Here is a 24325-nt window from a genome sequence, read left to right on the forward strand (position 1 = left end):
GCTATTTTCGCTACAGAATTTGTTTTAAAATTTGTATTTTTATTACATTTTTTGGTTTTATTAAAAAAGGCCTATTTTTCAATAAAAAAGTACATGCGCAATATAGGGACATATTGCTATTTTTTTACTTTTTTTTTTACAATAGAAACGCTGGCCACTGGTCTGCGTTTCTATTGTAGTGTACTGGCATGGATTGTGTTGACCTTTCAACTGTACAGTGGGACCCCTACTTGACCCTCAGTGATACTGGTGGCCAGCAGCACGCTCCAACCGTCTCAGCTGCGGCTGTGCGGCAGTGACCCAAAAGCCGTGACAAACCGGTACGGTCGTGTCCAATGTGCACCGGGGGTTACGCACAATGTCATCATATTTTCATCCATAAAACAAGAGCTGCCACGTCGTCCACGAATGAGCATGGGACTTAATAAGCTTGTGGTATTCACCGCGTTTCTATTCAATGAATTAGCCAGCAGAAGGACGAGGTAGAGTGTGCTGCTCACACAACCGCCTGAAAACACATTCATTCGTGACGCCGAGACATTAATGGTCGACATAATGAATTGGTGTTTGCTTTCGACACGGCATTCTTCTGGGGTGAATTAAGTTCAGGGTGTGTGCCGTGTAACAGCACGCTCCGTCCACACACAGGGGGGATCTGCAATCTGCATGCTCACAACAACGCAAGCAAGGGCGACTGAGTGGAGATAGCGTTGACGTGATTGAAAGCAATTGCACCGCCGCAACAACTGTCGCCTTGGGAATCGAGGTCACTGCACTGGGAGTACAGTATGCAGAGTCCAGCCCATGCTCCGTGTGAGTCCCATTCATCTGGAATGTGTGGGTGGACAAGGTGTAGGACCCAGCAGATCACTCCTCTGGGAGTTGAGATGTTATCTTTCAGATATCCCCAGCTGTCTCGTAGATGGAGCACATCCGATGTGTCGCTTTGGCCAATGTGTGACTTTTTTTTTTTCATTGATATTGGCAATGATGCAGCTGAGCTGTCCAGATGTTTTGTCCTTTGAATGAATAAATAAAAAACAGCAGATCTACAAGTTCACAAACATAACATGTTGCAATCACACTGCGAGCTTGTAGATCAGCTATTTTTGAACATTTTTGAATATGTATTAGGAGGTGGTTAAATAAAATAATCTTTATTTATTGTATGTATTTGTTTACTTGTTCATTGTATCATTAAAGTTAAATGTTCTTTTAATAATATTGAATATATACACAAAATGTATTTAAAAATGTTATTTGCGTCTTTGCTTAAGTAAGTATTAAAGTATTAAGTATTAAACGTCCTACATCTTTCAAATTACTTTTTAACAAAGCATCGGCCAGAACATTGGAAATCGGAGGTGAAGGGACTCGCCGGAATGGGGATTGGCGTGGGATGGACAGACCTAAAACTCTGGGGCTCTCTAGTCATCGAGATGCCATGTTGTGTACCACGGCTTGACAAATACTGCACATGTTCCTCCTATATGAAGCAGTGAACATGATATCCTCATCCCAGAGCGCCTGCTCTAATAATATCGCTGGCAAACAGAAAACAGAGAGAAACAGAGAGATAGCTGCCCACCTACAGCGACAAGTCCACCTCCCACAGAGTACAAGGTGATGTTGGCGTGCCTGCCTTGCTGCCGAGTTCCCTCAACGTGAACCCCCAGAAACTCTTAACCCATTTAGGCCTGAGGACGATTCTACAAATGCCTCCTAAATCTTGACAGTTTTCTCAAGTGGGTCAGTGGTTCTCAAACATTTTCATGTCAAGGACCCCATGAATTATATGAATTTGGCCGCCGACCCCCATGTCAAAATATGTAGTTGCAGGGACCTTCCAGAAGCAAAGATTTGTTAAAAATGCGCCACATTTTCACGATTTTTCAAAAATAGCAGACACTAGGTGCCGTGGCACTCGGTGCCGCGCTATGAGCTTGTAGATCTGCTATTTTTCAACAGCTAAAGCATAACATGCTTAAAACACCAAAAGGGGTTCCCGCCCAGAATGGTTTAAGTGACAGCTAGATTGATTTTTAAAAAAAGATCCACTAATGGAGCTCCCCCGAGGGACGTGTCTAGAAATTCTTGCCCGAGGACATGCTTTAAAAAAATCTCTCTCTATGCAGTGGCCGCCTGGCCGGCGATGCAGCCATGAACGACTGGGAGTCCATAATGTGCTCAAAGCGTGGCCCCGAGCGAGAGCAGTGGTGTTGAGTGGTTCTCAGCCAGTGGTCCGAGGACCACCGCTGGTCCTTGAGGGGGTTCCAGGTGGTCCCCATGGCTAAATGATGGAGAGTTGGCAACCAAAAGGACCTTTATATTAAAAAAATAAGAAATACTACAGTATTCAAAAGTACCTGCTTTTAAATATTCAAAATTACAACTTCATTTCTTTTAAATGCCAATGCATTGCTCTGTTACATGTACTGCATACACTCTTCACAAAAACAAAAAGATAGTAAAAATAGCAGATCTACAAGTGAAACAGGGCTCAGGGCTCAATTCATAATGCACTTTTTCACCTTCCTAGAATTTTAGTGGAGTCAAAAGTATAATATTTGTCTTTGCAATGCAACTGTAGTAGAGTGAAAGTCGTGAGTATCCCAAAACACAAATACTAACTTAAGTAAAAGTACAGATACTTACAGTACAGATACATTTTATGTTAAGTACTGGACAGTGTTAATTTTCAGCATATTTTGGTTTAGTCTTGTGAATAACACACCATTTAGTCTTCGTCGGTCTTTGTCTTTTAGTCTTAGTCTTGACTCTTAATGCAATGTTAATTTTGCCAGAAAAGATTTAGTCTTACACCATTTAGTCTTAGTCCTATTTAGTCTTCTGAAATGGTTTAGTCTTAGTCTAGTCTTAGACGACTAAATATCAAGCGCCATAAAGCTTTCCCGAGAGAAACGGGAGTCTCGGTGCTCCAGTACAGTATAGCCAGTGGTGGACATGAGGAGGACGGACGGACGGACGGACGGACGGAGGGGGCTGTGTGTGTGTGTGTGTGTGTGTGTGTGTGTGTGTGTGTGTGTGTGTGTGTGTGTGTGTGTGTGTGTGTGTGTGAGCCTGACCATGGCTGCCGTTTTCCTTCTGTTTACCATCATTTCCCCTCACAAAACCCAGCAAGGCCCATGCAGGCTGGAGAAAAAGGACAGAGAGAGAGAGAGAGAGAGAGAGAGAGAGAGAGAGAGAGAGAGAGAGAGAGAGAGAGAGAGAGAGCCGGCGGGCCCTCCAGCGCACAACAAGGCAGAGGAAAGACGCACGGAGTGACAGCGAGAGGGAGAAAACAAGACAGGCAGGGAGAGGGACACAGAGAGAGAGAGAGAGAGAGAGAGAGAGAGAGAGAGAGAGGGACACAGAGAGAGAGAGAGAGAGAGATAGAGAGAGAGAGAGAGAGATAGAGAGAGAGACACAGAGAGAGAGAGAGAGAGAGAGAGAGAGAGAGATAGAGAGAGAGACACAGAGAGAGAGAGAGAGAGAGAGAGAGAGAGAGATAGAGAGAGAGACACAGAGAGAGAGAGAGAGAGAGATTGGTCTGTGCAGCCTGCAGACACTACGCGGCTCAGAGCAGATCGAGAGTGACGGGCTGCTGATTAGTCAACTCACAGCCCCCAAAACCAGAGTCTGTCCAGGAGCATGCACGCACACACGCATGCACTCAAACGACATACTCGGGTGGTGTGTGTGTTCACGCACGCACGCACGCACGCACGCACGCACGCATGCACGCACGCACGCACGCACGCACGCCAAGTCTGCACCCAATCAGTTATTTCATTAAGCCCTGCCATTACCGTTAGCAGATAGGCTGTGCGGACCTACTGTACCTGCAATACACAAACAACCAGAGCATGTACAGATTGCACGGCTCAAAAATAGCATCTTGCCACATACTGCCTAATGGAAAATATTACCCCAACATAGACTGAGTGTGAGTTCACTGGCTTTACAGCAGTGGTTCTCAAAGAGGGGTCCAGGGACCCCCAGGGGTCCTTAGGGGGGGTCCATAGATGAAGAATCATGTTAAATGGGAGTCCGTGGTTTAACCCATTAAAACCAGGAAAGCATCTGTGTGTCTCACATTCGTGCTGCGAGCTTGTACATCAACTATTTTGAACACATTCGTAAAAAGAATATAATATATTATTATTATCTTAACTCAAATCCACTCTTGTGGGGTCCCAGGCACAAAACATTTTCAGATAGGGGTCCGCGGCCAGACACATATCATATTTGGGGGTCCTTGAAATGAGAAAGTTTGAGAAGCAGAGGATAACAGTGAGAGCTCGTTCACCATGAGGAGATACACAGGGATGTTACTGAAGCAGAGGATAATAGTGAGAGCTCGTTCACCATGAGGAGATACACAGGGATGTTACTGAAGCAGAGGATAATAGTGAGAGCTCGTTCACCTTGAGGAGATACACAGGGATGTTACTGAAGCAGAGGATAATAGTGAGAGCTCGTTCACCTTGAGGAGATACACAGGGATGTTACTGAAGTCCACGGGCAACTTGAGCAGGAAACGTGCCGAGAACTCTCCCGTCTGCAATGAGAGAGGCAGAGAGAAGTGGTTTTAACCAGTGGTCCCTGAGAGTGTTCCAGGTGGTCCCCAGCTAAATGGAGAGTTGGTAACCAAATGGACCCTTATAGATCTTTAACCCATTTTGACCTGAGATCAGATTATAAAAATGTCTTCTACATCCTGACAGTTTTCTGAAAAAGCTATGTTTCTATGTCAGTGGTTCTTCGATTTTTCAAAAATAGCAGATCTACAAGTTCGTAGCGCGCCACTCGGTGGCGCGCTATGAGCTTGTAGATCTAGTATTTTTCAATAGCTAAAGCATAACATAATGCTAACACCAAAAGGGGTTCCCGCCCAAAATGGATTAACTCTTGAGTGTAAAATTAAACCAAATGGACCCTCACGGGTCCATAATGGTTTCATTTTACACTCTCAAGAGTTACATCTTTGTTAAATACCTGCATTAGGCTACTTACCGTAATTTACAATAAGTCTGCACAATTAGCAAATTAAAATAATTCGTATTTTGATCAACATTTGCCTGTTATCAATCCTAGTGGTGCCACATCAATACAGCATGGAATTGTGGACAAAATCGTATCCAATGATAACAAAATATTCTTTAGTTGTGGGTCTGAGAGGCTAAATGTCATCAAATGGTGGTTCCGTTGCTCAGATGCTGAATAAATAATGGACCTCGATTGAAAAGGGTTGAACACAACTGGAAAGAGCATCACAAACCAAACTGCCAAGTCTGATCAACATACTGTAAATTCATGCCCTATCATACATCATACGATCATACATCGTCACACATCCAAAATGACATCTATGAAAACTGAACGTTTGGGACATTATGAGCTTTCCAACCGACAGAGACGATTTGACAGTATGCTGGCTCGAGTGCTTCAGTGATTTTCTAGGTCGACAAAAAAAAATCAGGTTCGCCACAATGGCTGTTTGCCCAAAAACCGCACAACCTTACCACATCCTTTTTTCGACGATTTCATCTGCAGAAGCACAGAGCGTTTCGTCCACACACTTACGAAACAACCACTTGAACTTCTTTCCCAATTGCATAATCGGTGTTTTGTAAAGAAGACCTGATGCTGCATGATTGTGTTTCTTTCCATTGCAAATGCATCCTTCAACTCATCCAAGGTCCCAGACAGTTGTGCATTTGTGTATGGATGCAAAGCAAAGCAAAGCAGAGCGCAGCTGGAAACCAATACATCTTTCCTGGATAAGCAAATGTTAAATAAAAATCACACCCGTGTGAAGTAAGTGGTGCAACTCCATGTGGGGGTCCCCGGGGGGGGGGGGGGGGGGGGGAGGTTCCAGACCCACAGGAACGCACCCAGGGTGCCGGCCCGATTTCGGCGAGCCGCCCCGCGTCCGAAACGGTTGAGAAATGACAGAGTTACCGTGTGGGGGTCCCTCTACTGTACCCTCTACTGTACTGTGTACATCTAAAAGTACAAAATGGTTGGTCATTTTGTGTACTCTCCTGAGTCCATTTACTTAGGGATGTTTTTTCTGAGTGCGATTGTGGAGCAGGGCATTGCTAAAATGGGCTTTTTTTTGTTTTGTTTTTCAAAATGCATGTATGTATCAATAATAGGCTATGATCTATCTTTGAACGGGTAAGGACTAGTTTAGTTTACTAGTTTAGGACTAGGTTGCAACAGATCAAACCAATATTAACATAGCAAGCACCGACAGCACACCACGCCACCCAAAAACAACTACACAGAAAACCCAATAGGAGAGGATGTCTATTCTGAACAAAATACGCAGAAGCAGACGTCACCTGTGTACGACGATGGGGTTTGTTTGGCTTGTCTAGTCTCCTGGCGTGACGGTGAGAATGTTTTGGAATGAAAAAAACGTTTTTAGACGCTGCATGTGTTCCATCCATCCATCCATACCCAGCTGTTTTTGCGTCCGGCGTAGATCTCCATGTTGCGGCCGTAGCTGGGGTCCTCCAGCAGGCTGTCATACTCAAAGAGCAGCCGGGAGCTGTCGCGCAGACGCTGGCACTGGTACTGGTGGTACTGCTGGATCATCTCCTTCACCAGCTGGAGCAGGCACTCCGGGTCAGCCGAATCCCACTGGACCAGGTGCTGCATTGGGAAGGAGAACATAACAGAACGCTATTAGACCTGAGAGACCACATTCTACAAAATGTCTTCGAAATCATGAAGGTTTTCTGAAAAACCTGTTTCTATATGAATGGTGCTCAAACTCATTTCATGTCAAGGAGCCCCAGAATTATATGTAATTGGCCGCTGACCTCCAATCTGAAAATATGTTGTTCCAAGGACCCCCACCAGAAGCAAAGATTTGAGTTAAAAACATTTGCTGTGAAAGAATATACTGTAGATTCAAAGATAAAAAAAATAGCAGATCTACAAGCTTGTAGAGCGGCACTCAGTGCCGCGCTATGAACTTGTATATCTGCTATTTTTCAATAACCAAGAATAAAATCATGGTTAATGTAGTTAAACGCTAAATCGGTCCGTTGAATTACGACGCTTAAGTGACTTTTCTTGTTTGCCCAAATTAAGAGGCTTAATTTGGCAAATTAACATGTTGGATGGAAATGGAAATGAGAATCAACGGGAGGCACACTGGTGAGAAAAATATTTATACTCCCAAGAACGAGAACAAACAACGTTTGTCGGGTCGGGTAACGGCCAAAGTCTCAGCAGCACAACGCTTCCCATCGCCGAACCAGAGGAAGATGGCTGTGCCAGTCTGCCAAAGAACCAGAGGAAGATGGCTGTGCCAGTCTGCCAAAGAACCAGAGGAAGATGGCTGTGCCAGTCTGCCAAAGAACCAGAGGAAGATGGCTGTGCCAGTCTGCCAAAGAACCAGAGGAAGATGGCTGTGCCAGTCTGCCAAAGAAAGGATGTCCTGTTGCACCACAGCATGAGCGCAGCATGGCATCCTGATTCCACTAGCATCACATCTCTGGCTTTTCTTTACGTCACGCTAAAAATCACTGACTCTCAACGTCTTTTCATTTCTGCCTGTTTTGATACAAATTTAAAAAAAGAATAACATTAAAACCTGGAACACATCTGTGTCACCTTAGCTTTAACCCATTTTGGGCGGGAACCCATTTTGGTGTTAGCATTGTGTTATGCTTTAGAGAAATAGCAGATCTACAAGCTCATAGCGCGCCACCGAGTGGCGCGCTACGAGCTTGTAGGTCTGCTATTTTTGAAAATTTCGAAGAACGACTGACATAGAAACATAGCTTTTTCAGAAAACTGTCAGGATGTAGAAGACATTTTTAGAATCTGATCTCAGGTCAAAATGGGTTAAACCACTTTTAACCATAATTTTATACTTTAGCTATTGGAAAAATAGCAGATATACAAGCTCATTGTAGATCGGCTATTTTTGAAAAATCATGAAAATGTGTGCAAATCTATAATATACATTCTTTCACAGTGAAGGTTTTTAACTCTTTGCTCCTGAGGGGTCCCTGGTGATGGTTCTACTTTAACCTCCTGAGGGGTCCCTGGTGATGGTTCTACTTTAACCTCCTGAGGGGTCCCTGGTGATGGTTCTACTTTAACCTCCTGAGGGGTCCCTGGTGATGGTTCTACTTTAACCTCCTGAGGGGTCCCTGGTGATGGTTCTACTTTAACCTCCTGAGGGGTCCCTGGTGATGGTTCTACTTTAAAACTATTTTGATATATAATTTATATATGGATGGATTATCCAATACCAGTAATTTCAACATATTTTCAGATGGGGGTCGGCGGCAATCCGGGGAATCCAAGCTAATAGAAACTGCAGGCTTTCTATTCCTGAAAAGTTGCAACGCATTATGGAACCCATCGTTCACATGATAATAAAACAAAATAATAATAATCTGCCTAACGATGAGATTTAGTAGAAAGAAACTGTGGTATTTTATCATGAACATTAGTGACGACCAATGAAGTGGTCCTTTAATGTAACACTGAGAGCGTACAAATGGACTGTGGCGGTCCATTCATACACTCTCAGAGTTACGGACCCAATAAGGGTCCATTTGGGTCTTATTCCTAACTATCCATCACTTGGCTGGGGACCCCCTGGAACCCGCTCAATGACCCCTGAGGCTACCCAGGCCAGAAGCCACGCTGAGAACCAGCGTGCTAAACGATAATTGAGCTGTCTGTTTGCTATGAGCGAGTGACATAATGGAATGGTACATACTGTATATAGAGCCTATATAGCACGCCGCAAAAGACCACCCCGCCCAGATCAGCACTTATATTGCAAGTGGATTGCGGTGCAAAGTTTGTTGGACAGATATCAAAGCTGCAGTAGGTCTACCACCCGCTGTATAGCATGACGGATAACGATAATTGCTGTGTACCATTTCTATACAAATTCAATACCATACAATTCAATAACTCTCCTCCCACCAAGCTGATTTGCATGGCCAGTGCCAACAAACAACATTGACCCCCACTGACTGAGGCCGGAGGCGGGAACCAGTATGCAAATCCACCGCGCGGAAAACCACAATTGTATGCAGCCACCTGTCGCGCATCGTAAGCTATACGCCGGGCCCAAAACAACAATTTTCCACCAACCTAATTCCACAAAACTGAGGGAAAGGCACCCTTTCCTCATTGACGCATGCGGCAATAAATGTGGGAAAAAAAGAAAAAGAAAAGTGCTCAATATTAATGCGAGCGACGCTGTGCTGGAAGCCAATATCATGAAAACATGTTGTGAGGAATCCGAGAGACAAACACATGAGCATGAATACTGCCTATTTGGTGTTGCAGGATCTCAGCAATGGAATAGAAAACGAGTTGCATGCTAGGGGGATACCAGAGGAAAACACAGCTGATCTAATGAGTTGTTTGGACCTGGTCATGCCCGTGCTTTTGTTATTTCAAACAGATTTTGTGTTCCTCAAGCGAAATCCCTTAGAGATGGCAAATGCAATGGATACAAAATATTGTTCTTTTTTTTCTTTGTAGGAAGGAACCATTGTTCCACTGATTGCACTGGCATGATCTCGTACAGTAGATTTCATAACAGGAGAGAGAGAGAGAGAGAGAGAGAGAGAGAGACAGAGCGAGAGACAGAGACAGAGACAGAGAGAGAGAGAGAGAGAGAGAAAATGTACAACTGGAAGACATTCTAGTACATTGCTGGTTGTAATGCAAAGGAGAATGAGGATTAACGAGATAACACGACGATTTATAATTATTTTTTGTCAAATCTTTAATTTAGGAGGGCCCATTTGTGCCCCCAGAAGTGAAAGGGAACCCTGTTTCCCTGACTCACTCACTGGTCAAACTGACGCAAAGCCCAGTGGATCAGACTGTGACTGGACAAAAATAAATGTGACCCGATGACATAACTGCACTTCCACTGTGTAAATGTGTGGCTGGCTGGCTTCTATTCCTGATCTGCTTCTCTTACAATGCAGTGGCATTTCTGTAGAGAAAGCGTTTAGCTAAAACAATTACAGGTCAGCGCAACAGAGAATTGCTCTGGATGTATATGAGATTGTGCGTGCGTGAGTGCGTGCGTGCGTGCGTGCGTGCGTTGCGTGCGTTGCGTGCGTGCGTGCGTGCGTGCGTGCGTGCGTGCGTGCGTGCGGCGTGGAGGAAACAGTCTCTCCATTAATCCCCGCAATATTAAGGTGGAGTGACACAGGACATGTCTTCGCCTCGCGTCAACTTGTCTGCCCGTCTGTCTTTGTCTGTCTGGCTGCACATATCAGCCCCGAAGGAGAAAGCATTCATTGTTTCATAACGAATGGCATAACCAACTCCCCCCTTTGCCACGAGAGAGAGAGGCGGGGGGGGGGGGGGGGGGGGGGGGGGGGGGGGCAAGGGCAAGGGCAGGCTATACAGAGCTGGTGACCTCATCGTCCTGCTCCACCAGTGGTTACCAGCAATGCCGGGATTCCCGAAATGTGGGGGCGACACAAACAAGGACGGGCATTGTCCAAAAGAGGCAGGCAGCGCTCCGGGGCAGGAGAGAGCTGAAACCAGAGAGAGAGAGAGAGAGAGAGAGAGAGAGAGACGGCGGAGGAAGTGCTGTGTCAGGTCTGTGACACAGAACATCACTGAAACTCCACTGAGGAGAAGAGGAGAATGGAGGCCGATATGTAGGTCAAGGCAACTGTATGCGGGCTCTGTTGGTCCACGTGGACAGTTTATACTGATGTTGCGCAAAGAAAACAGCCGATCTGCAAGTTCACACCGCGTTGCTTTGCGAGCTTGTGGATGACACCAGTGCACCGCTGCATTAACCCATTTTGAGCGGGAACCCCTTTTGGTGGTTACATACATTATGTTATAATTTAGCTATTGAAAAATAGCAGATCTACAAGCTGGCGCGCTATGAGCTTGTAGAGGAGGTGGCTGAAATGTGTCGGAATAATGAGTTTTATTTTTACAGTTTATTAACTGTACAAATGATGTGAAGACATTGAGGGCAGGATAATAAGCCTAGATCATAGACAGAGAAGTGATGAAGAAGTCTGCGGCAAATTTGGGGGCAAGTGGAGTGCTGGGTCAGCCCGTGATGAGCTGACACACACAGCGACGTTGCCTCTCTGATTTTGGTAGTGGTTAACTACCCAGTGACAGCAATGTGCAGTCAGTGTACAGTAACGTTTGCAGAAGCACGCAATGTGTCACGTACATGCACTTTAAAAATACAGTTAATTTCCAGTGAAGTTACGCTGAAATGTTGCAACATAGCATTTGTGAAAGACACTGACGGGGGAGGGAGAGAGAGTAGGCCCCAGCAGCTATCAGAGTGCAAAGCCAAAAACCAGTGTGCAAAGGTGCATGCACACACATTCTTAATCTTGATTGATTTCATATGCTCTGGTGAGGGCTGTGTGCGCCAAATGAATCCATTTCCAATACCGTTTGATGGGATATGCTACAGTTTTATGTAAAAGGGGGAGGGAAAGTTTTCTTTTGCTTTTGGAGGAATAATACATTCTGTGGTCGGGTGGTCCTGAGGTGGCGCATGGCTAAAAGGAATAATACATTCTGTGGTCGGGTGGTCCTGAGGTAACCTGACTCTGTCAGATGGGGCAGTCAGGTTAGTCCTGAGGTGGCGCATGGCTAAAGGTTTCTGTCTACCACTGTGGAGAATAGGGCTTTGCATCCTCCACGGAGCCTCCACAGGAGCACAATAAGGCTGTGATCACTGGAGGGACACCCGGGAGGGAATGATGGGCAATCTTTGTCGCTGCACTATAGTGCCTCCTACGGGTTGGGGTGGGCAGCGCCCGTCAGAGGGGTGTGTCAAGGGGGAGGGGTAGGGTGGAGATACGTCCTCACTGACAGGTGAGCCAGTAGGAACAGCAGTGACAAAAGCACGCAGAAGATGTGTGGAGAATGCAGGTATTTGCATACATTTGGCCAAAGGGGGGATAATTGGCTACTCTAAATTGTATACGAAAAAGAAGAACGGGCGGCAGTGGCTCAGGGGTAGAGTGGTCGGTAGAGCAGCAGGATGGTAACCAGTTCGATCCCCGGCTCCCCCAGAGTTAGTGTCGAAGTGTCCTTGAGCAAGACTCTGAACCCCTAATTGGTCCGAATGTGCAGGTTGGTACCTTGCATGTACCAACCTTTCCTCTGCCATCGATGTATGAATGCGTGTGTGAATGGATGAACGTAATGCACAATCTATGTGAAGCGCCTTGGATAAAAGTGCTGTATGAATTCACCTTTTACGAAATGCACCATTTAAACATAATGTATGTGGAAAACACAGTTTCACTTGTTGTTCAAAACAAAAAAGATGCAATGGAGGAGGACTATAAGGACACAAAATGAACTGCAATTGAAATAAATTGGAACCCAGGGAGAAAAACAGGCCCATCTTTCAGAAACCACAAAACCCACCACATCTGCATGTGCTCTCGATCGTGCTGCGTGGATGAAATGCGTGTGTCGGTGCTGCATTACTTTACTCCACAGGGGGTGAACTGTAATGGCCTTATCAATGTCCTCACTGATATTTCCTGGCTCCCTTTGGACCTTTAACCCGTTCTGACCTGAGATCAGATTCTAAAAATGTCTTCTACATCCTGACAGTTTTCTGAAAAAGCTATGTTTTCTATGTCAGTCGTTCTTCGATTTTTCAAAAATAGCAGACCTACAAGCTCGTAGCGCGCCACTCGGTGGCGCGCTATGAGCTTGTAGATCTCCTATTTTTCAATAGCTAAAGCACAACATAATGCTAACACCAAAAGGGGTTCCGGCCCAGAATGGGTTAATCCAATTATTGTCACAGTAGGACACCATGGTTAAACCCGTGTGTCAAATGACTAAGCCTGAACTTGGCTTTTGATAAATAAATAAAAAACCTGACTGCCTCGTATATACGTAGATAAAATACTGTTGCGTTCTGGTGCCGAAAGTAGGATATATATGTGCATGAGATGCCTTTCTTAATGGCATTAACTAAACATGGTATTATAATAATATCAATGTTAAAACCGCATTAGAGTGGATTAACCCATTTTGGGGCGGGAACCCCTTTTGGTGTTAGCATTATGTTATGCTTTAGCTATTGAAAAATAGCAGATCTACAAAGCTCATAGCGCGCCGCTACGAGCTTGTAGGTTTGCTATTTTTTGAAAAATCAAAGAACCACTGACAAAGAAAACATAGCTTTTTCAGAAAACTGTCAGGATGTAGAAGACATTTTTAGAATCTGATCTCAGGTCAGAATGGGTTAAGAGTGTCCAAGCCAATTCAGAGATGTGTGTATAAAAGGGTCAGAATCACAGCAGAGTGTAATCTAAATATAATCTTAAATTATTTAGACTACAGAGGTTGCCTGCACGTGTGTGCAGGCAATGTTCTACAAATTAGAATTAATACGGTTCTTTCCAAGAAAGGTCAACACTTTCTAAGCAGTTCACTTTGTACAGTTCAGTTCACAGTCAAAGGAAGCATTGTGTACAGTTGGTTGAACTCTCAGTAAATGTGTGTAGATTATGTATTATATTATATTATACTATATTAACCCATTTTGGGCGGGAACCCCTTTTGGTGTTAGCATTATGTTATGCTTTAGCTATTGAAAAATAGCAGATCTACAAGCTCATAACGCGCCACCGAGTGGCGCGCTACGAGCTTGTAAGTCTGCTATTTTTGAAAAGTCGAAGAACGACTGACATAGAGACATAGCTTTTTCAGAAAACTGTCAGGATGTAGAAGACATTTTTAGAATCTGATCTCAGGTCAAAATGGGTTTTAATGTTGGAAGTTACAAATGTAACTTTTTCTTTTGCTGAGCACATTGCTTCAACAATACTGATCTATACAATGTACAATAAATTGTCTCAATGGATTGTCCGGGAAAAGAACAACAGCATTTGTCTTTGTTTGGGACTCAACTCTATGCATTTCTGTGAAATCTATATGTGACTGTCTCAGTCTTCATTGTATTCAAATATAACAAGGTACAGTGCCTGCCGTGTACTGAGCCATAATCTGGTTGTCTACAACAGGGGTTCTCAACGTTTTTGGACCGGGGGACCCCCGGAAATGCTTTGGCAATGTCTTCGGACCCCCCGCCCCGCCCCCTCCCGACCCCCAATATAAATTGGACTGCTACAATAACCTTAATAATAGAGACAATACACCATAAACTGAAACCAGATATAATCATTAGGGAGTTGTATGCATGCACTATGTGTACTATGTAAACTTCATTTTTCATTTTTTTTTGGGGGGGACCCCCCAAAATAATTTGGCGAACCCCGAGGGTTCGCCAAGCTCATAGCGCGCCACCGAGTGGCGCGCTACGAGCTTGTAGGTCTGCTATTTTTGAAAAATCGTGAAAATATTTTTAAGATTTCGAGGTCAGGCCTAAAAGGGTTAAACAACCACACCGGTGTTTCCCCTATAGGACGGTTTATGCCTAAATGGGGCTCCGCCACACTAAACATACACACATTGACAGAATCATGTCTTCCTGTGCCACCCGTCTGTGGCCAATATTTATCTTGGGCCAGCTAGAGAGAGGGGCTGCCATCTGAAAATGATCATAATTATAATATATAGGCCAAGGGAAGATATTTGTTTTTTTGCGTTCTTATTAATGTGATTTTTATAGATGCTGGCAACCTGATCCAACAAATCGCTGTAGACTTGAAAGTGTGAGGCATGATTAAAAAAAGAAATAAACTCCAAAGTATTACATTAATCTCTGCTAGTCGCTAATTCAAGTGTGGGCTCACGCCCCGCTTTGCCCTCAGAGTGTGCCAAGTCTAAGATCACACTAAATGACTGTTGCCATGTGTTTAAGACACTTGGCATTCTCAGCCCACAGTGTTCTGCCATGTAAACAGGGCGGCTCATGTCCAACAATGCTGAACAACTTGTTGACAGAAATAGCCCTTTCTAACTACTTCTGTCGCGGTTCAGCAAGTTCTTTGGCCCCAAGTCCGCAAAACACGCTGACGACCAATACCACGGCACTCCTTTGGTTTCGGCATGCAGTTACTTGGGGGGGGGGGGGGGGGGGGGGGGGGGGGGGCGGGGGGTTCAAGTTTTCTCCCATCCGGCATGCTGTTGTTTAGGAATGGCCAAGGCGCTTTTTCACAAGCCCTCTCTGGTGGCAGCCGGGGAAATAGTTTGCCCACTAAAAGCATTCCCAGCCCTGCCAGTACACCTTGCCAATAATAAAACACTAATAAAAGCACAGGGCCATTATTCCCCAAAGCAGGAAGGAAGAGAGAGCAGCAGTTGGTACACTGCGCTCAGGTCAACATAACCTTTTTCCTTTACAGGCCATCCGAGGCCCATTGTTACTACAGTAACAAGGGACGAGTAACACTGGGCAGAAAGGAAGCCTTTGGCCGATGCCTGGCATTCAGGGAGGACTGCCAGGGGTAAACTCTGCATTTAGGAACGTTTCCTTTTCCACCTTACCACGGCCGGGCGTGGATTGGCTTTTTAATTGCCTTTTCTCAGCAGGAGGAGACGTCATCCAGATATATATATATATATATATACAAATTAAGGACAATGACTTATTGTGCGAGATTGTAGCTTCTCTGAGGAGTCTTAACTTGAAACGGCTGGAAAAACAAGCATCCACCCACGAGAAGAGTCGGACTCTATGTGCCCGTGTGAAATATACACACACTTAAAGATGGAGTTCCGTGATTTTTTTCCCCAATTTTTCATGTGTTTATGAGGTGACAGTACTTCATTAGACCCCCTTGGTGTGGTTATGTGCAATGATTGTCTTCCCTTTGTATTTAGGGTTTCTTCCTGGAGGCTGAAACCTTGCCAGTCAAACGTGCCAATGAAAAAAACAGTGATATACTGTAGTGACATCACAATATCATCCTCTCCCCTAACCCCTCCCCCTTTAACATACAACAGCTGTGGGTGCGGCTTCAGTTCAGGTCACCTGACACCAGGCAAACTTAATGAAGTGATGGGCGTGTCCACATAAAAACGACAGTTTTTTGAAAGAAATCTTCATCCACATAATAATAATAATACTTGATGATCATGTTTTAGGATGGGAAAAAAAAATCACGGCACTCCATCTTTAATATCTGTGAACAGAAGCGTTGGCGGCAAATTATACAACAGCTCTGTCTCACCTCACTGAGCCCTAGAAGCAAACAAACATTACAACACACAGTCTGTGTCATGTCAACTATTTTATAACTCCATATTGAAACAAGGGAAGCACCTTTACTGTATGTTATGTTCTCGGTTCCTCTATGAATCAACAAGTGTTCAGACAAATGATGAGCTGTGCAAATACAGTCTGTCTCTTCCCCAATAATACAGCCCGTCTCTTCCCCAATAATACAGTCTGTCTCTTCCCCAATAGTAAAAACATCACACCATAATGTGAAGTTTCGAGTCAAGCACAGTTGCTGACTTAATAGAATGTTCGACCTCTGGGTGTAACGCAAAAAGATATAAATATATAGAGCTTCGCAGTCCCGCCCCCTCCCGAGGACCAGAAGTGAATTCCCCCTTCATTTTCCTCATAGACTTTTCAAAAAGTATTTATATAAAAGACGTTTACACCGCGGACAAAGCCAACTCGAGCTGTGACGACAAATGACAGTAAACACAATGTTTTGGGCCGATCAAATAATTTGTAAGAAGAAAAAGATGGCAGGATACAACACTTTTTGTTTTGTTTTTCTTCTTACAAATTATTTGATCAGCGAAAAACATTGTGTTTATTGTCATGATGTGTCACAAATAGAGTTGGCTTTGTCCGCGCGGCGTAATCGTCTTTAACCCATTCTGGGCGGGAACCCCTTTTGGTGTTAGCATTATGTTATGCTTTAGCTATTGAAAAATAGCAGATCTACAAGCTCATAGCGCGCCACCGAGTGGCGCGCTACGAGCTTGTAGGTCTGCTATTTTTTTTAAATCGAAGAACGACTGACATGGAAACATAGCTTTTTCAGAAAACTGTCAGGATGTAGAAGACATTTTTAGAATCTGATCTCAGGTCAAAATGGGTAAAAAAAAAAGTCTATGAGGAAAATGAATGAGAAATTCACTTCTGGTTCCAGCCTCGTCATGAAATGGGGCGGGACTGCAACGCTCTATACAGGTATATATATATATTGGTGTTACACTAAAAACTTGGCTTCCCATCATGCACCTGTAACTAGTTGTAGTTCACAGTGTGAAGCTCAACAGTGCCATTTCAGGTCGGACATGTAAGTACATGGAGACCGTACGTACATACATACAGACAGACACACATAGCTGTACATAGGAGACGGTGTGCCACCGCTTTAAAATAATCACACCCGTGTGAACTGAGTGGTGCAAATCCCCCCCCCCCCCCCCCCTCTTTCTCTCTCTCATTAGCAGGCAACAGTGCAGCACTATCTCTCTCTCTCTCTGTTTCTGGCACAACAGCACCACTTTTGGTACTCATTGGTACTGGTGCTCATAGTCGCACGGTTGAACACAGACATTGCCTCCCTCAAAAAGAGCGAGGCAACACGTAGGCATCACGTAGGCATCACGTAGGCAACACGTAGGCATCACGTAGGCAACACGTAGGCATCACGTAGGCATCACGTAGGCAACACGTAGGCATCACGTAGGCAACACGTAGGCATCACAATGTCGCTGTAACTGCTTTGAACACATCGGTTTTAATGTCTCTTTCCCAGACATTACATTATATGTGTTGTCCTTCTAGTGGAAAACAAGATAAACCACTCGGTGCATTCATTGCAAAACCTATAACTCCTGCTCTATGCACCTGGCTGTTGAAAGTGCTTGACAAGATAGTGGAGAAATATTTTCACGATTTTTCAAAAATAGCAGACCTACAAGCTCGTAGCGCGCCACCCGGTGGCGCGCTACGAGCTTGTAGATCTGCTATTTTTCAATAGCTACATTACAACATGTTTAAAACACCAAAAGGGGTTCCCGCCCAAAATGTAACCAGTTGTAGTTCACAGTGTGAAGCTCAACAGTGCCATTTCAGGTCGGACATACAGTACATGGAGACAGTACATACATACAGACAGACACACATAGCTGTGCCACCGCTTTTTAAAAAACACATCGGTTTTAATGTCTCTTTCCCAGACATTACATTATATGTGTTGTCCTTCTAGTGGAAAACAAGATAAACCACTCGGTGCATTCATTGCAGAACCTATAACTCCTGCTCTGTGCACCTGGCTGTTGAAAGTGCTTGACAAGATAGTGGACACGGTGGGGTAATTCCCAGTGCAGAATGATGTGGATGGAGAGTGGAGGGTGAGTGGGCTGTTGCTAGGGCTACTATCAGCAAGGCCTGTATCCTCATGACCTTAACCACTTAAAACAATACATTGCATTAGAGCTTGTAGATTAGCTTTTTTTTAAATGCTATTCTTTTGAAAATATGTGCCTATAAAGTAGGGATGTGAATTATCGATTAATGCATTGATAGTTAATTGATACGTTTTGATAAGGTTATCGATCGGTTAACCGGTTAGTTGATAAGCAGCGTTTTTGTAAGAAATCTGAGAATCTTAATTTCACTCAATGTCTAACATACAAATCTACATTTTGCAGATATACAGAAATAATACAAAAGGCATATTATATTCCTTAATAAAATATGTATTTGCCCATTGATGATACAGGGCCAGGCAATGGCAGATTTGTATGTGTGTTCCTCGGGCACACGTGCGCGACCGCGTAGCATTATTCACAGAAAACCACCCAATGATAGAACAGCATCATTTTCGATGAATTACGATTAGTTATTAACTGTTAACGACTAATTTCTTAACGGCGAATAATCGATTAACATCCCTACTATAAAGCCAAACATAGGGATGCCAGCCAGTGAAAGTGGTTAATAAGGATTTGACTGACATGGTTATCAGGTAATTCCGTCCATTAAACGATCTACAAGCTCACAACGCGTAGTAGATTGTAGATCTGACATGTTCAAAAGATTGTTATACATTAATTTTAATTTTTTCTGCATATTGAGTACATTCTACTTTTGGTAAAAAAAAACTTGAGTAAAGAAAAAACGTGAGTTTTTTTTTTAATGGTTTTGCACTCGCTCCTGCTGCGGTCATGAGCTCACAGCTCACATCTCACATCGGGATGACGACAGGCATGACGACTCAGGAAAATATAGCTAGGCTAATTCCTGGCTGGCCAGGTGGAGAGAGCCTGCTAAGACAGCCTGCTGTAGCACAACGCAACAGGCCAGGTGAAGAGAGCCTGCTAAGACAGCCTGCTGTAGCACAACGCAACAGGCCAGGTGGAGAGAGCCTGCTAAGACAGCCTGCTGTAGCACAACGCAACAGGCCAGGTGAAGAGAGCCTGCTAAGACAGCCTGCTGTAGCACAACGCAACAGGCCAGGTGGAGAGAGCCTGCTAAGACAGCCTGCTGTAGCACAACGCAACAGGCCAGGTGGAGAGAGCCTGCTAAGAGAGCCTGCTGTAGCACAACGCAACAGGCCAGGTGGAGAGAGCCTGCTAAGACAGCCTGCTGTAGCACAACGCAACAGGCCAGGTGGAGAGAGCCTGCTAAGACAGCCTGCTGTAGCACAACGCAACAGGCCAGGTGGAGAGAGCCTGCTAAGACAGCCTGCTGTAGCACAACGCAACAGGCCAGGTGGAGAGAGCCTGCTAAGACAGCCTGCTGTAGCACAACGCAACAGGCCAGGTGGAGAGAGCCTGCTAAGACAGCCTGCTGTAGCACAACGCAACAGGCCAGGTGGAGAGAGCCTGCTAAGACAGCCTGCTGTAGCACAACGCAACAGGCCAGGTGGAGAGAGCCTGCTAAGACAGCCTGCTGTAGCACAACGCAACAGGCCAGGTGGAGAGAGCCTGCTAAGACAGCCTGCTGTAGCACAACGCAACAGGCCAGGTGGAGAGAGCCTGCTAAGACAGCCTGCTGTAGCACAACGCAACAGGCCAGGTGGAGAGAGCCTGCTAAGACAGCCTGCTGTAGCACAACGCAACAGGCTGGCCAGGTGGAGAGAGCCTGCTAAGACAGCCTGCTGTAGCACAACGCAACAGGCCAGGTGGAGAGAGCCTGCTAAGACAGCCTGCTGTAGCACAACGCAACAGGCCAGGTGGAGAGAGCCTGCTAAGACAGCCTGCTGTAGCACAACGCAACAGGCCAGGTGGAGAGAGCCTGCTAAGACAGCCTGCTGTAGCACAACGCAACAGGCCAGGTGGAGAGAGCCTGCTAAGACAGCCTGCTGTAGCACAACGCAACAGGCTGGCCAGGTGGAGAGAGCCTGCTAAGACAGCCTGCTGTAGCACAACGCAACAGGCCAGGTGGAGAGAGCCTGCTAAGACAGCCTGCTGTAGCACAACGCAACAGGCCAGGTGGAGAGAGCCTGCTAAGACAGCCTGCTGTAGCACAACGCAACAGGCCAGGTGGAGAGAGCCTGCTAAGACAGCCTGCTGTAGCACAACGCAACAGGCCAGGTGGAGAGAGCCTGCTAAGACAGCCTGCTGTAGCACAACGCAACAGCAGAGGACCATTCTGGAATTTCCTGTATAACTAGACAGAGCCTGCTTGTCTATACGGCCTGAAAAGTGGTGTGTGTGTGTGTGTGTGTGTGTGTGTGCGCGCGTGTAGGATGGATGAGTGGGAACATGTCGATAGGGCAGATATCGAAGTCATGTAGAGAGCCAGGTTAACCCCAGGGTGTGCGTGCGTGCGTGCGCACGCACGCACGCACGCACGACACACACACACACACACACACACACACACACACACACACACACACACACACACACACACACACACACACACACACACACACACACACACACACACACACACACACACACACACACACACACACACACACACACACACACACACACACACACACACACGTTGAGAAAGATGCAAAACACTGGGGAAAATCCCAACCCCTGTGTTGTTTAGGGCTAAGTGGAGCTCTGGACGAGTCTAGACCAGAAAAATGATACATTACACACAAAAGAAGGGGGCAGATGGGCAGACAAATGGTATAGGAATAGAAGGTAAAGGAGAAAGAAGAAAAGGGGCAATTACAGATAAATGTTGGGGCGGCGGTGGCTCAGGGGCAGAGTGGCTGGATGGAAACCCTGAGGTTGCCAGTTCCAACCCGGGCTCCCCCAGAGTTACTGTCGAAGTGTCCTTGAGCAAGACACTGAACCCCAAATTGCTCCCGATGTGCTAGTTGGTGCCTTGCATGGTTTCCGCTGCCATCGGTGTGTGTGAATGGGTGAATGTAATGCACAATCTCTGTAAAGCGCCTTGGATAAAGGCGCTATATAAATCCACCATTTACCATTTATTTACCAGGTGCCTTTGAGCATATACTGTAGTGTACACATACGCACACGCACACACACACTTGTCGCTGCCCCAGCATGGGGGCCAATAATGTGTATAACATTTGTTACTTCATGTCCCATAGCCTCTGTCCAGACTGCTTACTAAATACCAGGCTGTGTGTGACAGGAACATGAAAGTCCACAAAGTAGTAAGTACACATGGCCGACGTGAGGTTTAGTGTCTCCAGATGTGAGACGCTGCCGCGCAGAAAGCCCTGGCCAGAGCCTCCCCTTGATCTGGATCGGGTTGGATTAATGAAACACACAAAAAGGGGTTGTGATGATGGCTGAAAGGACGTTCAGAGAAGAGCAGGGGAGGTCAACCCCCCCAGAAAATAAAAAATCACACCTGTGTGAACTGAGTGGTGTAAGGTATTATATAGCCTGATCAGCTGTGTTCTGACGTAATGTCTGACGTAATGAAATCAGCATCAACCAATCAGCATCAACCACTCCTACAACAAAGCCAGTTGTAGGAGTGGTTTACACCACTCAAAAAATAAGAAATCACACCCGTGTGAACTGAGTGGTGTAAGGTCTTATATAGACTGATCAGCTGTGGTCTGACGTAATGTCTGACGTAATGAATTCACACCCGTGTGAACTGGGTGACCATAGCAACCGTGCTCATTTTTTGAGCACAGACAGACAGACAAACAAAGCCAGTTGTAGGAGTGGTTTACACCACTCAAAAACACTACACATCTCAAACAGCTCCCCTGTGTAAATACACATAGATCATGCATTCTGAAAGAAAGATGAGCTTTATTTGACTTCTAATAATAATAATAATAATAACACTTTATTTGTATAGCACCTTTCATGACATGAAATGCAGCTCAAAGTGCTTTACAGAGCAATGGAGAAAAGAAAAGAAAAGCCAGGCATAAACATTAAAAAACTCTCCCTGAGACATTAAGCATTCTAGTCCTCCTTGCATGTTAAAAAGAGAACAAGCAAATACATGCAATCGCTAATATACCGTCTACGCCGGGTGGGCATGTCAGGCAAAGAGATGTTTATGCAAAATACAGTTAGGTTCGTAGTAGTGAGTCACTCGAAAATAGGAGGAAAAAAAGAGAAAGACCACGGTGATGCAATAGAACATCTAACTACGCAGGAGCCCCCCCCCCCCTCCCCCGTCCTGCCTGTGTCATTTCCCCCTATAGTCCTCCTGACCTGATGCTTTCCCAGCAGCTCGTGGGCAGCCAATCCCAGTTGTATTCCTGTCATAGGCTTTCGGGTATTCCTGGGAACTGGAATCCACCCCCGCACCACCCCCTAATCCCACCCAATCAGTCAGTCGGTCAAAATAATCTTATGCGGTCAGATCAACATATAACTGTATGGAAAGAATTCTGTACTGGCTATAAATGGAGCGTGTCTTGAGTGTACATTGTTTGATGAGCTCGGATCAACATATGGAATGTCAGAACAGGTCATATATCTCCATATATGGAGATCTAAGGGTTCGAGGTTTTAGGTCAGATGTAGAGTTGCTGGCCGGCTCCATATATGCAGATCTACAGTAAGTGTCGCCATGATGTCACGTGATGTCGCGAGATATCACGAGGCATAACCATATATGGAGGCGTGACCATATATGGAGGCGTGACCAATGGAGGCGTGGGTGACTAACTAACTAACGGACCGACAGGCGGACGGGAGATGCAGGTTTTCATAGTAAATGCGACCTACCGTCGCAATAAAGGGAATTATAAAAGTAAGTAGAGGTACGACCTAGAAGTGGTTGGAAAGGGAGGTGTGCTAACAATTCATTTAAATCAGTCGTCGGCCCGGTCCGACTGTGGCCGTCAGGTCAAGAAAGGCGAGTGTGTGTATGTGTGTGTGTGTGTGTGTGTGTGTGTGTGTGTGTGTGTGTCAAGTTCACACTGGGACACAAACACGCAGAATGAAAGGGAAACAAATAATTGAGTCTAATCTAATCTAGGTATCTCTCTCTGCACTGCAAGGTTGGAGTGGTGAGTGGAGACGGAGCAGGGTGAGGTCAAAACAAAAGATAAAGATACTGTATGAAAACATCATTTACTGGTTATTTCTCATTTACCAAAAGAGATGTGTCTCAATAGCCTGTCCTCTTTGCACAACATGCCTCAAACACGCTTATTAAACACATTTTGGGCGGGAACCCCTTTTGGTGTTTTAAATATTATGTTATAATTTAGCTATTGAAAAATAGCAGATCTACAAGCTCATAGCGCGCCACCGAGTGGCGCGCTACGAGCTTGTAGGTCTGCTATTTTTGAAAAAATCGAAGAACGACTGACATAGAAACATAGCTTTTTCAGAAAACTGTCAGGATGTAGAAGACTTTTAGTGTTTTTCCTTTTTCTAATAAAGGAAGTTTTTATTTTATACTCAGAAAAGCGCTATATAAGTTTGAGATATTATTATTATTAAGACATTTTTAGAATCTGATCTCAGGTCAAAATGGGTTAACACACACACACCCACAGACGCGTGCGTGCGTGCGTGCGTGCGTGCGTGCGTGCGTGCGTGCGTGCAAATTCTACCAACTGTACTTGTTGTGTGGCCCCCACAAAAGTAATACACGCACGCACGCACGCGCGCGCGCACGCACGCACACGCGCACGCGCACACGCACACGCACACGCACACGCACACACACACACACACACACACACAGATATTACTATACTTGTGAGGACATCTACATTTAAGAAGGGCAATTTTATGAATGCTATTTTATTTATAATTTTGACATTTTTAACCCTAGCCCCAAAGCCAGAGTTAAAGCTGCTATAAGCAATAATAAGTCAACATTTTAATGTTTTTTTATTATTATTCAGACAGCCAGCAATGGGTAAAACGCTCCCAAAAAAGGTTTCGTCTCTGTGACACATCTAGGGGCCGCAATCTGCATTCAAATATTTTC

The 24325-nt window shown here is 45.2% G+C and overlaps 1 protein-coding gene across 1 annotated transcript in view; it reads right to left on the reverse strand.

Moving 5' to 3' along the window:
* Positions 1–24325, reverse strand: part of babam2 (BRISC and BRCA1 A complex member 2) — a 118841-nt gene that overhangs the window by 64630 nt on the left and 29886 nt on the right. The window contains exons 5-6 of the mRNA XM_079527409.1: positions 6469–6663; positions 4487–4561 (exon numbers count right to left, since the gene is read on the reverse strand). Of these exons, the coding sequence (XP_079383535.1) occupies positions 4487–4561; positions 6469–6663 (270 nt within the window). The remainder of the gene's footprint in view (positions 1–4486; positions 4562–6468; positions 6664–24325) is intronic.

This window comes from Electrona antarctica, assembly GCF_951216825.1.
Source record: "Electrona antarctica genome assembly, chromosome: 18".
In the NCBI taxonomy this organism is placed as follows: domain Eukaryota; kingdom Metazoa; phylum Chordata; class Actinopteri; order Myctophiformes; family Myctophidae; genus Electrona; species Electrona antarctica.